Source organism: Barbus barbus (assembly GCF_936440315.1).
Source record: "Barbus barbus genome assembly, chromosome: 42".
Classification (NCBI taxonomy): domain Eukaryota; kingdom Metazoa; phylum Chordata; class Actinopteri; order Cypriniformes; family Cyprinidae; genus Barbus; species Barbus barbus.
In genome coordinates, this window is record NC_136720.1 from 6092249 (window position 1) to 6105436 (window position 13188).

Genomic DNA, 13188 nt, shown 5'->3' on the forward strand with positions numbered 1-13188 from the left:
TAAGACTCATGATTTGCTCAAAGTACTAATAGTAATAGAACTTAACTGTAATACACACAATTGACACAGTAAATTTTCAAGAAGCACAAAAAGTGAGACAAGTCTTACAATTGATGAACTTCCATCAATCAACTTTAATAGGTCATAAGATGATGTAAAAACTACATTGGCATATGTAAGACAAACACTCTTCTATATGTACTATCCAATGGACAGTCCCCTTCAGAATGACAAAGAAAAACACAGTCCAAAGACATCTAGCTAAACACCTGTGTTGTCTTATCCACTTCGCTTTGCTTCCTTCTCCATTGCAAAAGGACACATCACATATTGCAAGCTAAGTCAAAATGCATAATTAGCAAACAATAAAAAAAAAAAAAAATCATTTTTTTGTCTTCCCTCATTTGTTCATTGATAAAAGAATATAATTCGATTTTTGTTCAACGTAGTGTTGAGTGTAGTAAAATAGATCTGTATAAGCACTGCACAGTTTCTCCCGGAGAGGATATCTGGAACATGGGCGACAATGGGTGAACAGAAATCAGGGAAGTGCCGCAATGTAGATGGAAGTGATATGAAGAATAGAGCACAGATATACTTTAATAAAAAATAAAAAAATTAAATACAAAATAAATAAAAAAATAATAAATAAATATATCTACACTATTCATGGAAAGGGCTGATATTAACGTCACATCCCACTGCCCTGCAATATGCTGTCATTTTCTCAATCAGCATTGTCTTGTTTTCCAATTAAAAAAACATGTAGACATCTGTAGAGCAAGACTAATTTACTTTCAAATAAAAACTATTTTATTTCCAGAAATAATTTTCTGAAAACAAGTATAAAATAAATTAGGGATGTTTACTTTTTTTTTTTTTTTGCTTTTTTTTTTTACCTGGAAAACATGAAAGATGCTTGCCAAGAATTTTTTTTACTGATCTCAATGCATTACTTAGCAGAAGCGCCTGTTATGAAACAATAGATGATATGCATTAAGTTACATTCTCAATATGATAATACAGGACCTCAAAGTAAAAAAAAAATTTAAAAATCACTTATGACGTCTGTATAAATAATGTTTCATGGATTGTAATACATACAATACATACTTAGGGTTATACCTTTTAAATATCTAACACAATAACAACGGTCTTGATCTCATTTTAATATGTTGTACTGACCATTAATAAGTATTAGAATATTATAACCGTGGTTATATTTATTTATTATAAAATAATTTGACAATAACTCCTTTTTTTTACAACATTTATTAATATTGGTTTGTTTTGAATTTCTAATTTCTAATAGGAAAAACATTAAATACATTTAAAAAATTATTTTAATCTATAATCTGATTCTGATATGTTAACATATAGATCACATATTACATTACATATACAGACTTCATAGAAAATGCTACACAAAAAAAACAATTTACAGATGCTACCAAATGTACCATCCGAATTCAGCTGCATATGAATTCAATAGATATTCCTTTTAAACGGAAGAAAGAAAAAACTAATTTTACTCCAAATATGGTTAAATACAAGTCTGTTAGCCCTTAAAGGTATACATATATAATGATGGTATTTCTTATTTAACACTAAATCAAAACTATAACTAATGTTTGTTTTTAATGAAATATTCTTTGTTGAGAACGATAGTGCTGTCGTTAACCATGTGCCACTTATTTCTTTTGAATTTTGTAGTAACTCCATCAGGGATGTGGCGTTTGTTTTTTGAACCACAGAGGAAGACAAACCATTCAAATGAACATGCTAAACTTTACCTCCAAAGAAGTACCATTCAAATAATTTCCTATTTTTCTCCATCGACTTTTTTAGTTATGAATTCTTTAATTTTATTCATCAGGCAGTGTTCACTGCTAACAATTAAAAAATGTATAAATAAAGAATAATATTAATAATGCAACTTGTGATAATCCTGGAGTGATGTGAAGAAAATGAAAACGTTTAAATACTTTAGAGAAAACTAAAACGGACAAGAGAGCAAGATGAGATGAAAACATTAAACAGTTAACGGTACAAAAACACTCAAGGGTTTTTGGCATATTTTATATAGTGGGGTGACAAAACATACGTTTTTGGATTCCGGGATCAGGCACTCAAAGAACTCAAATGGCCTTTTCGTTTGTGTTGTTGGGACAGCCGAAATAAAATAAAAATCATATATGTACAAAGATCCCTCTCTCCAATACTTATTTGAAATCATTAACAGGCATCAGAATGAAAATACTAAATTCTTCACTAAAAAGGCTAAATTCTGTTGTTATCTTAAATACTTTGTTCTTTTCTCTCTATTAATACTGAAAAATTATTTCATGTAGTTGTTGGGGTTTTTTTATGTTTGTATGCTCGCAGGTACACACAAAATGAACAAAACGAAAACATTTCCCTGTCTCGCTTTAACCTGAATTATTATGGCAAACATTGTTCATCAAAAACTGAAAACAAACGTTTATTCCTATATACCAATGTACAGTGCTCTCCATTTTATATGTCGCTTGTCTTCAACTATAACTACGCTAACTTTCTCAATAACTAAATGCGACAGATTATTCCCCCCGATACGCACACACACCAAACCCCAGTAAAAAAAACGCAAAGCGTAAAAAGAAATGTTTCTATGTAGAATACTTATTTCATATATCTGTAACAGCATCGTAATCTAGTCATAAATACATTAAGGCCAAGAAAAACAATACATTAAAAAACAGTGAATAAAAAAAAAATATTGTGAGCACTGTGTGTTGGCTTTAAAAAATACTTATGAATTGAGTGACGCTCATCATTTCTTTTTCAAAATTTTCCATTATTTTATGGTAAGACGTTACCAGAAGAAAATGCACGTTGGTTGGGTATCACCGTCCGTGTCTCTTTACAAAGACGTTCGGTGGTCTTGTAGAGAGCTGTTCTGCGTGTTTGTGTGGGCTCGGGGTCAGTTGTTGCCTTGCGGCTGAAGCGTGGCTTTGTGTAGTACTGTGGAGGAGCCAGCTGTGGGCGCCGTGGTGCTGGTGCTGCTACCCGTGGCTTTGATCCATGGCAGCGAGAGCAGCGATGCTCCGGTGGTGGTGGTGGTGGCCGTCATAGTTACTTGGATCATCTGGTCACGCTGGATGAGTCGGATCAGAGTCTTGAGACGCTCAAAGGACGTCTGAGTCTCCCGCTGCTGACCCAAAAGATGCCCCTTCAGCTCAATGCATTTCTGTTGAACACAGATTTAAAATTGTATGACAGAGCAATGTCAGACACAGTTTTAATGTTCTTCTATGTTTTTTTCAGTTGCTTGGTTTGAAAATTAACGAACCAGTCCCCAGGTTATGCATCAACCCTGTCATTGCTCTTTTTAAAGTAATAATATATTCCAAAAAGCTGTAAAAAAAAAAAAAAATTAGGGATGCAAAAATGAAAAAAATTCAGAACCGATCTGATCTGATACAGAAAATTCTGAGTATCTGCCGATACCGATACCGATCTGATACCAGCACAGTTTTATTTATAATCAAATGTAGAATTTCTATACTTCTCTGCGTTGACCTGATTTTCACTCTTTGCAAAAATCGCTTATGTGCATCCCATACACAGAATGATGCGCTTGAAGCAACACACGCTCCGCATAGAAAAGTTCAAAGCACAAAGGGAAGACATAGTATTGATGCGTAATGTATTATATCTGTGCAATAGTTTACTGAGCCTTTTCTTTTAACAGTTTTAAATCTCAGTTATTGTGCGCTCTTGAAGATAGTTTAATTGTTTTGACTAGTAACCAAAGGCAACACACAGTTTGAATGCTGAATGAAGGATGACAGACAGCTGCAGCGTAGAGAAGAGTTTACGTCCACTTGAATCTGTACCTCACATTGAACTACGGAACAGATTGAGAACACTTGAAATATAGTGCACAAAAATTGTATGGTGCTTTAGAATGTTTTTGTGCCTTTTGTGTTATTGTTTAGCCCCACGATAGTATACACAGAATATCGCATATCGATCGGTCTTGACTCTTGTCTGACCGATACCCGATCCGGCAGAAAATGCCAGTATCGGAGCCGATACAGATACTGAGTATTGGATCAATGCATCCTTATAAAAAATGTCAACTCTTTATAATCTTAGAAAAAAATTTACTTTTTATATTTAAGGATCAATGTTGGTTTGTTAAAATCAAGATTAAAATGAAGTAGTCTATATTTCAACCCAGCCCTATTTAGCAGTTTCTTACCGAGAGAGAATCGCAGAGTCTCTTGTCCTCGTCACTCAGATGTTCACACTCAAGTTTCAGCTCAGTGTTTCTCCTCATTAGCTTCCTGCGTTCCTCCTCTCTCACTGTACAAACAAACACGTCAACACCGTCATCGTCATCTTCATCATCATTGAGAATCGAGTCCTGAGGAGTGTTAGTGCATTTAGATGTGTTTGACAGCTCACCCGTTTTATGTGTAACATACGACTGGATGAAGTTCTGTGGCCAAGACAAGTTCTCTTTGTTCAAAACCTTCAAAAAAGAAACAGAACAAAAATTGAGCAAATTCTGTTTGTCTTCTTTCGATGAACAAATCCTAAAGACCTGGGAACTATAGCTCTGCCTTTTCATTTTTGTTCAGTGTATAATTTTGTATTATGTGTAAGCAAAAATTAATTATCTCTAATGTATTATTTAATAATTCACAAAGAAAATAAACAACACTTCAAACTTCTAAACAACACCATAATGATTTTATTTTTAAATATTTAAAAAACGAAAACCTGTAAAACTTTATTGTAAAAAAACGTAAAAAAAAAAAAAAAAAAAATAGTAAGTCTAAAAACATTCCATATATTTCTGGAGTCCCTAAAGGGACATGGTGATGGAAAAAAATATTTTTCAAATGTTTTGCGTTCTTTCGCAAAACTTTTGCGTTCCTTCAAGAAACTTTGTTCACTCGCAAAACTTTTGCATTCTATCGGGTGAGTTCGGACAAACACTTCCTGTTTATTATACAGCATGCAGTGGTTCATAAAACGCTTAATGGGGATCAAAAATAAGTATTATGTACACGCAAGCAGATGAGCCCAAAATATAAGCTGAATAGCATAAGCATTTTCTCAACCATAGAAAAGTGTGCTTAACGTGGCTTAATATAAAAAACTGTGATAAAAAGACAACATTTTATATTTTATAAAAAATAGTCTATAGACTATGTACAGAAAAGCAACATGATAACGAGTTTGTTTATAATGGGTTGTCTACGGGGTGAAAACATGTGAAACTGCATGTTCCGTTCTGGCCTCATCTGCTTTTCTGTGTGTAATATAAACTGAAAACAGACTTGGTATTTTTAAAATCACCATCTTTGTTCATTAGCCCACCTTAACCGTTTTCTATAGGGGAGAAAAAGCTTAACGTGCAGCGTGTTGCGTTCATATTCTGGGCTATTTATTCTGCTTTATTAATAGTAATATTATTATTATTATAATAAGGTTATTAATATTAGCTTAATAATGTTATCAGTATTTATTATTATCGAATTTAGTCCTCCAATGTCACTGTTTTAAAACATTAAGCCACATTAAACATTTTAGAATGTCCCAAAACCATGCCTTGAATTAAGCACTGATTTTGTTTCTTTATACTTGAGTCCAAGTACAAAATAAAACTGTAAACCGCTACATTGTGAACATACGAGCTTGTATGAACCACTGCAAGCTGTAAAGTAAACAGGAAGTGTTTGTCTGAACTCAACTGGTTTTGCGAGAGAACGCGAAAGGTTTGTGAGGGAATGCAACGTTTCTCGAGGGAATGCATAGGTTTTGCAAGAGAACACACACACAAATAAAAAAGGAAAAATATTTTTTCCTCCCACCCCTAATTTTTTCCACTCACGCCGATTTTCTTTTTCCACCACCATGTCCCTTTAAGGGCTCCGTATATATTGTCTTTTAAAATACAGTGTACAAGATATCTGTTAGAAATAATTTCATCTGGAAAGCATCTTCTGTGTACAAACATCTAATAAACATCTTTAAGATGTCAGTTTTACATGCACTTAAAGACATTTTCTAAATATCTATTTGATGTCTAACAAGAAACGTCCTAGAGACATATTGCTGATAAGCAAACGCTCTTAAAAAATACATCTTCCAGATGTAAACACACACATCAAATAGACATCTCTGGGATGTATGTGTGCTATCAGGCGTAAGGCAAATAAATTTAATAACGTTGACCAAATTACAGCTTTTAACTGTAGAAAATGTTTATATATTTTCTTCTAAAATGACTAACCGTCTACAGTACAGAATATAATTATTCCCAACCGCTTTTCCCCTAAATTATATATTTGTAACAGAAGGTCATTTTTTTCAATATGACTTGGGCACTTTCATCAGAAATGTTGAATTTATGTTATCATTACAACATAAAAAGCGAACAGCTATATATATTTTCTAGTAAAAATATCTAATTATTCCTAAAATAAGATCAATTTATTCATTTAGTAATTACATTAGAGAAAAATTTTGTTTGTATCCATGCATATTATTACATTGTCCAGATGAAATGAAAAAACATCAAATAAATGGCCTAAAGACATCCTTGTGCTGTTGGGGTTTTTATAACGTGTGTGTTCAAAGCAATGAGGAACATACTTTCTTCTGGCACTTGGGGCACATCCATATGCCCCTGGTGGCAGTTTTGAGAGGTGGATGCAGGCAGTCGGGGTGGTAGGCGCGGGTACAAGTGTGGCACGGATGAAGATCTCCTTCTTGTTTACACACTGCACAGTGATCATCATGCTGCAGCTCCTCCTGTGTCACACACACATTTACAAAAGCACACCACATAACAGTCTGTCAGCAATTCTTCATATACAATTTAAATATTATTTAAACATATAACTATTACCCTTTCACAAGTAAAAATAAGATGTAAAAAATTAGGTAACACTTTATTTTAAGGTGCCCTTGTTATAAATGCTACATGTACTTACTATTATAATAACAATAAATTATGCATAATTACATGCAAGTAACCCTAACACAAACCCTAATCCTCACCCTAACCATATAGTAAGTACAAGCAGTTAATTAATATTACTCTGTACGTAAATGTATAATTAGACTGTAACAAGGACACCAACATTTAAATAATTAACATTTTAAATATTCTGAGCCCCCTTTGAGATTTCTTTAAGGAGTCCATTATTTTAGAACCCATCACATTTCCACAGCAATGCATCAGACTGGTCACATGAAACTGTACAGACACAATAGTGCTATTTGATTATTTATTTTTTCTCTTATTATAATGACCATGTTAGTTGATCGGTAAGTTATATTATGCTATGGGTGTCACAGTGTTTGTTTACGATAGAACACAGTCAGAAAGTTTGAAAGGCTGTAAAGTACTTCGATTGTAATTTACTTCAATTATATTTCAATTTTTTACTCAATTTTTTAAGTACTTTACGCCTATAATTGAATATTGTAATTTTACTCATTGGAAAGCACTGTAACTGTACATTTTGTGTGTGTGTATGTTCCACAAAAAAAAATAATCATACAGGTTTGTATATTCTTGCCATGAGATTCACAAACACAGAGTGATGTTAAAGTCGTACCTTCCAGCAGAGCTCCTCAGAGTCTAGCGTGTGAGTAAGAGCATACAGTAGGTTAGTAGCCGTCACACTGACAAAACTGAGTTATTAGAGTTAAACAGCAATGTTGGCATGTAATCAGCAGGTTAAAGCAGTTAGCATTTGGCTGTATTAGTCAAACTTTCATGTCAAAGTCACTGGTTAAAGAACTATTAAAACATGAGCACTTATGATGAATGTGCGAGTTTCATTTATTCTGTTCAAACATGTTTCTGTGCATTTCACGCATCATTTTTTCAGCTCAACCCCAACACCATTATGTTGACAGAAGTAAAAATCTATTTTACCTCTCGCCGACAGGAACATCGCACTGTTCAGGTAACTGGAGGCAAGTCGTTTGCGCTGAAAAGCAAAATACAAGATGTTTACAAATGAACATAGCCATAAAATTAACATTATTTAAAGAAACTATGACTGGCAGACAGACCTCTGGTTCAAACAGTCCGCTGTACGCAGGGTTAGCTGTGCTTCGCCGTTTTCTCTCATGCCGTTTACGTCGGATCTCTGACGGAAATGAAAACACCATCTGTGATGGAACTTTAAACCCCAACATCTCACACGGAATCCTTTTCTTAGTTTTTGTTTGTTAATTTGTTAAATTGTTTCATCCAAAGTTAAGCAGAAATCAGAATAATTGTCTCCTTTCAGTGTTAATTTAAATGTAATTGGTCACAACACACAGGAAGTTGAATTGGAATTTGAAATTAAATCAATTTCAAGCAATTCACCAGAGTCATGCACCAACACAATTGATGAATGCGTTCATTTATTCGCTAAAACGTATAATGCATTTTTTTTTAACTGACTAGACATATTTCTCCAAGATCAATATTATCAAAACAATTAACAATCATCAAAAAGATTTTTAACAAACAGAACCACAAAATGACCATCACATTGATAATAAATATTGACATCAAAAATTCAGTCTATAGTCGGCATCGGTAGCCTTGTGAGCAGCACGCCAACATATAGCTTCGTTTGCGCTACAGGTGTCCCAAGTTCGAATTCCGGCTAAAGGACCTTTGCGGATCCTGCCCACTTCGCTTCCTGTCACTTCTACACAATCCTATACTAATAAAGTCAAAAAATGGCTAAATAAATATTAATAATAATAATTTAAAAAATCTGTCTATTGTTGATATATTGATATTTGGCTCTATTTGAAGGGCGATTTGGAAAATTAGATATTCTTCTTACCTACATTTAAGTGTTATAAACAAAGAATGCATGAAGCTAGAATAAAACAGATTTTTTTGGGGAGAGAGGCTTTGTTCTTTATTTTGATCTATTGCATGTTCAGATATTCATCCAAACAAAATATTTTTTATTCATGAAATTTTAGTGAAACTTTTTTTTTTTTATGCTGGCGGGGAAAGAGTTAATATGTCTAATTTTTAATGGAAATAGCGTATAGGTATACGTGTAATTCATTATAAACCGCTTTCAATTTTATTCTATTTTAATTATTCAAAATTTTATTCATATTATAATTACAATTCAGCATCTTGTTCGATACCTCAGTTCAAATTCAGAAACTGAAGTGGCATTCATGTGGCACTTCTCGTACAGTGTGCAACCCTCTTTATGCTTTGTTTTGCTAATATTGGAGGCTCCTGATTGGAGGACATAATTTATGAATCATAACCTGCCAAACTGGCTAGTTGATATGCGTGTTCCCACCATGGCTGATTTCCCCCCAGATCTAGCGGGTTGCCAAGTGGTCATTTTAAGCCAGTGGCTATTTGCACTAAGTGTAAATAGCAGTATTTTTGAACTATATGCTATTTACACTACGTGCAAATAGCTCCAGTTTATATTTACACTGTTAAAATAGCAAGAGTTTCTGCTATTTATATACTACTTATTGCAAATAGCGGCAATTATCTGCACCTCAGTATTGTAGTACATTATAAAACAATACGCAATAATAACGTATTGAGTGTAAATGATAGTTTTAATTCAAATTATTAAATGGATGCTACCTTATTGGGACAAAGCCCTCCCTACACCTACTCTAACCCTACCCGATACTTTATTTTCAACTTTTTGATTATTTCCTTCATATTTATTGAAAATAAATGTCTGTCCGATGCGATATGAGATTTGAAAAGGAAGAAAAAAAGGCAGGATCGAACTCGGGATTATTACCATCTACGCCACTGAAGGTGATGTAAAATGAGCGTCTTTTTTCAGTGTTGACTATCCCAATCACACGTTGGTGGGTGGAGTTAGTGTAAATAGCCTTTGCCAACAAGGTGGGCTATTTGCACTTAGTGTAAATAGACAATCCGTAATTTTAAACCCTGAATGCAACTCACCTTCCAAATGTTCTGTAGTGACCAGGCCTAGTGCGACCATGAAGGCAATTTTCTGTAGAACAGAAGGGTAATAAAGCGAATGCATTAAACATTGAAATACCTTTGATGTTAACTTAACTCTTCAGAACAAATTTAACTTGAAAACAAGTCCAAACACTGACAACAGTTATTTGGCCTAAATTCCACTTCTCAGTTAGTCAAGGTACCAAATTTCTGATCAGTTCTTAAGAACCAGTCACTCAATCTGACAAAAGATTGAGCAAATCCTGAATTCAAGAGAGTTTTGTTTGAGCCATTAGTAATAAGATATCCTCAACTATATATTCCACATGCATTAACTGTGGTTCTATGATGGACTTGCCCTACATCGAGGTTATTTCCCTGTCTATGACCCAAGACCCAAGGGATAGGCTCCAGCATCCCCAAATTCCAAGGTAAGAAAGATTTGGATGAACTGTAATTCAGGGCCAAAATTTAAGGTCTAATTCTCACTATTAACAAACCATTAACTACGACTTTCGCCTCGATAAACTCCTACTTTGATGCTTATTAATAGTTAGTAAGGTAGTTGTTAAGTTTAGGTGTTGGGTAGGATTAGGGATACAGAATATGGTCATGCAGAATATGTGCTTAATGAATACTAATAAACAGCCGATATGTTAATAATAAGCATGCTAATAAGCAACTATTTAATAGTGAGAATTGATCCCTATACTAAAGTGTTACCTAATTCAGTGTTGTAGTACTCAAGTCCAGAAAACACCAAACTCAGATTCAAGTCCTCCACAAGTTCAAGTACTACAACACTGCTGTAATTAGTCATTGCCATGTTAATCAGATGGTCTCTTCCTGTCAAAGTGCACTGGTCATGTCAACAATGTGTCTAATAGCCAAGACTAGTTGTGAGTGTACCTCTGGATCCTCCTCCTTTTTGGCTGGGGTTGAGGGGTCAGGGCTTGGCTCCTTCACAGGACTGTTAGTTTGTGAGGCCGGAGAACTCTTGGAGTTGCTGGGAATCTGGGGCTGAATGATTATAACCTGGATACACACATTAAGGGCCAGTTTTACTAACAGCTTGCGCCAGCACAAACCGTCTTTTGGCGTTAAAATTGTACTGTCAGGTTTTACTAAAGACGCAAAGTGATAAATTAGCACTGAAAAGGCATGGACACGGCTGACCTTATTGAATATGCATTTGTAGGAGTTTCCCTTTCAGACGCAGAATTTATAGGAGAGTATTCAAATGAATCACGCAGTGTGTTTTACTAACGTTTGCACTCGTCAAGTTACTGGCATTATTTAACACCCAAAAAAAAGCATGTCAAACTATTTTGCGCTTGAAATGGCTGCAATTATTGTTGCTAGGAGGAGGCACCGCAGAGAACAGAGTGCATGGTATTTTTTCCACATGTATTAATTTATTTGGAATGCCAGAAGAACAAATTGTCTGAACATATCGTTTGCCAAGCCATGTTATTTTTAATTTGCTTCAGGAAATAAAAGACGACTTGGAACCCTCAACTAGGAGTCTCGCAATACCAGCTCTATCAAAACTTCTTGCAACCCTTAATTTTTTGGCCTCCAGTTCTTCTCAATGTAGCCTACTGTGGCTTATTTATTTCTTTATTCTTTATTTGCGACTACGCTAATTTGCACTGCGCTTGGTATATTGAATTGGTCGATATGTAAATGAGATGTTGTGTCGGAGTTCTTTAATTTGCGTGTTGTTAGTAAATCACCCACAGAAATTTCCATGCCCATCGGCACTGTTTTGGAATTGCACTCTCGCACCAATTTGCACTGTTTAGTAAAACTGGCCCTAAAAATCTTAAATCAACTGAACAGATAATGTGAATCTAATTAGCATTTGCCACAGCGTGACACTAACGGGATCATGCAAGTTGAAAACTAATTCAGCATGTTTATTAGGTAAGTAGGTGATGAAAGATCTTCTGACCTTGCTGTCAGGGCTGAAAATCAGCGGTTGCACCTTAATGGCCTCGGTTACTCCTGACACCCCATGGGCTGCAGGCGAGGCTGCTGAGATGATGGCGTAAGCCACCCCTGGACTTGCGGAGGCTGTGGACGTGCTTGGCGCAGAATAGGGCAAAGAGGAACTCTCTTCCTGCCCGTTGTACAGTCTCTCGTGACTGAAGGTGCTGTTGGCAGTTGGCAAAGATGCGCCTTGGCTCTTTGGGCTGACCACAGCCATGCTCTGCGGCACGACCAGCGCTTGACTGGACTGCTGCTCTCGGCATGGGCTGTGGGGAAGGCTGTCTGGAATGAGAGTCTTTGGCCTGACCTAAAAAGACACAGAACACAAAGTTTATTCCCCTAAGCAGCAAATGGTTCTTGACTTTGGCTTCAAATATATTGATCTCTTAAACAAAATTGTTCAATCTTTCAGGTCAAGATTCTGTCAGCTTTTGATTGACATTTGCTTAGTTGCAGGTTATTTTGGATGAAGTTTGGCTTGTTTATGATCTCTTTAAATAAATCTCAGATATTTATGTCATAAATGAATAGTTTATGTATAAAATTCTATGTGAGCACAAAGTTTTCCGGTTATTTGTCGCATTTTTTCCATTACTATACAAAGCTGATGATGAAGGCATTTAACCCCTGCAATCATCATTTATAGAGCAAGTGCCACCAATTAAGATCATGTTTTTCTTCAGTAGAATGGTAAAGAATTTTTTGTGATTCATGTTCATTTGAGAGTCAAATGCAGGCAACACAAAATTAATACCTATGGCTCCCGACAATATATTGAGGTCTTATGAAGGGAAACAATCAGTCTGTGGAAGAAAATCATTTGCGAAATAAGCCAACATACGTCCGTATATGATCCAAGAATGTTTTTGCCAACTTATTCAGTTATTCCAGAAGTACACTCAATTTAACAAGGAAACATTGGGAACCAAAGAGCTGATGAGCAGTTATACAAGCATCTGTGAACCGAGCACTTGAATAAAGGGGCGATATGAAAGTTTTTATAGCGTCTCATGGTTCATGTAAAAATGTGAATGGATTAAAACCAGTTTATTCACTTTATATGCTTTAGACATGTAAAACATCTGTGTTTCACATCATTATTGGGTGCTTTAATAACATAATTGTGTATACGTGACTTAAATACATGATTACATGAACAAGCTGGTGAAGCGGTTATTTAAACTAGTTTATTAGAATGAACTGTCCAAAAGAAC

At 35.0% G+C, this 13188-nt stretch overlaps 1 protein-coding gene across 1 annotated transcript in view; it reads right to left on the reverse strand.

The window, feature by feature from the left end:
• Positions 1 to 897: 897 nt before the first annotated feature.
• Positions 898 to 13188, reverse strand: part of LOC306861403 (PHD finger protein 21B-like) — a 42042-nt gene continuing 29751 nt past the window's right edge. The window contains exons 4-13 of the mRNA XM_079403629.1: positions 11937 to 12281; positions 10892 to 11017; positions 9980 to 10031; positions 8086 to 8162; positions 7946 to 8000; positions 7623 to 7645; positions 6652 to 6810; positions 4453 to 4519; positions 4247 to 4350; positions 898 to 3229 (exon numbers count right to left, since the gene is read on the reverse strand). Of these exons, the coding sequence (XP_079259755.1) occupies positions 2963 to 3229; positions 4247 to 4350; positions 4453 to 4519; positions 6652 to 6810; positions 7623 to 7645; positions 7946 to 8000; positions 8086 to 8162; positions 9980 to 10031; positions 10892 to 11017; positions 11937 to 12281 (1275 nt within the window). The 3' untranslated portion in view covers positions 898 to 2962. The remainder of the gene's footprint in view (positions 3230 to 4246; positions 4351 to 4452; positions 4520 to 6651; positions 6811 to 7622; positions 7646 to 7945; positions 8001 to 8085; positions 8163 to 9979; positions 10032 to 10891; positions 11018 to 11936; positions 12282 to 13188) is intronic.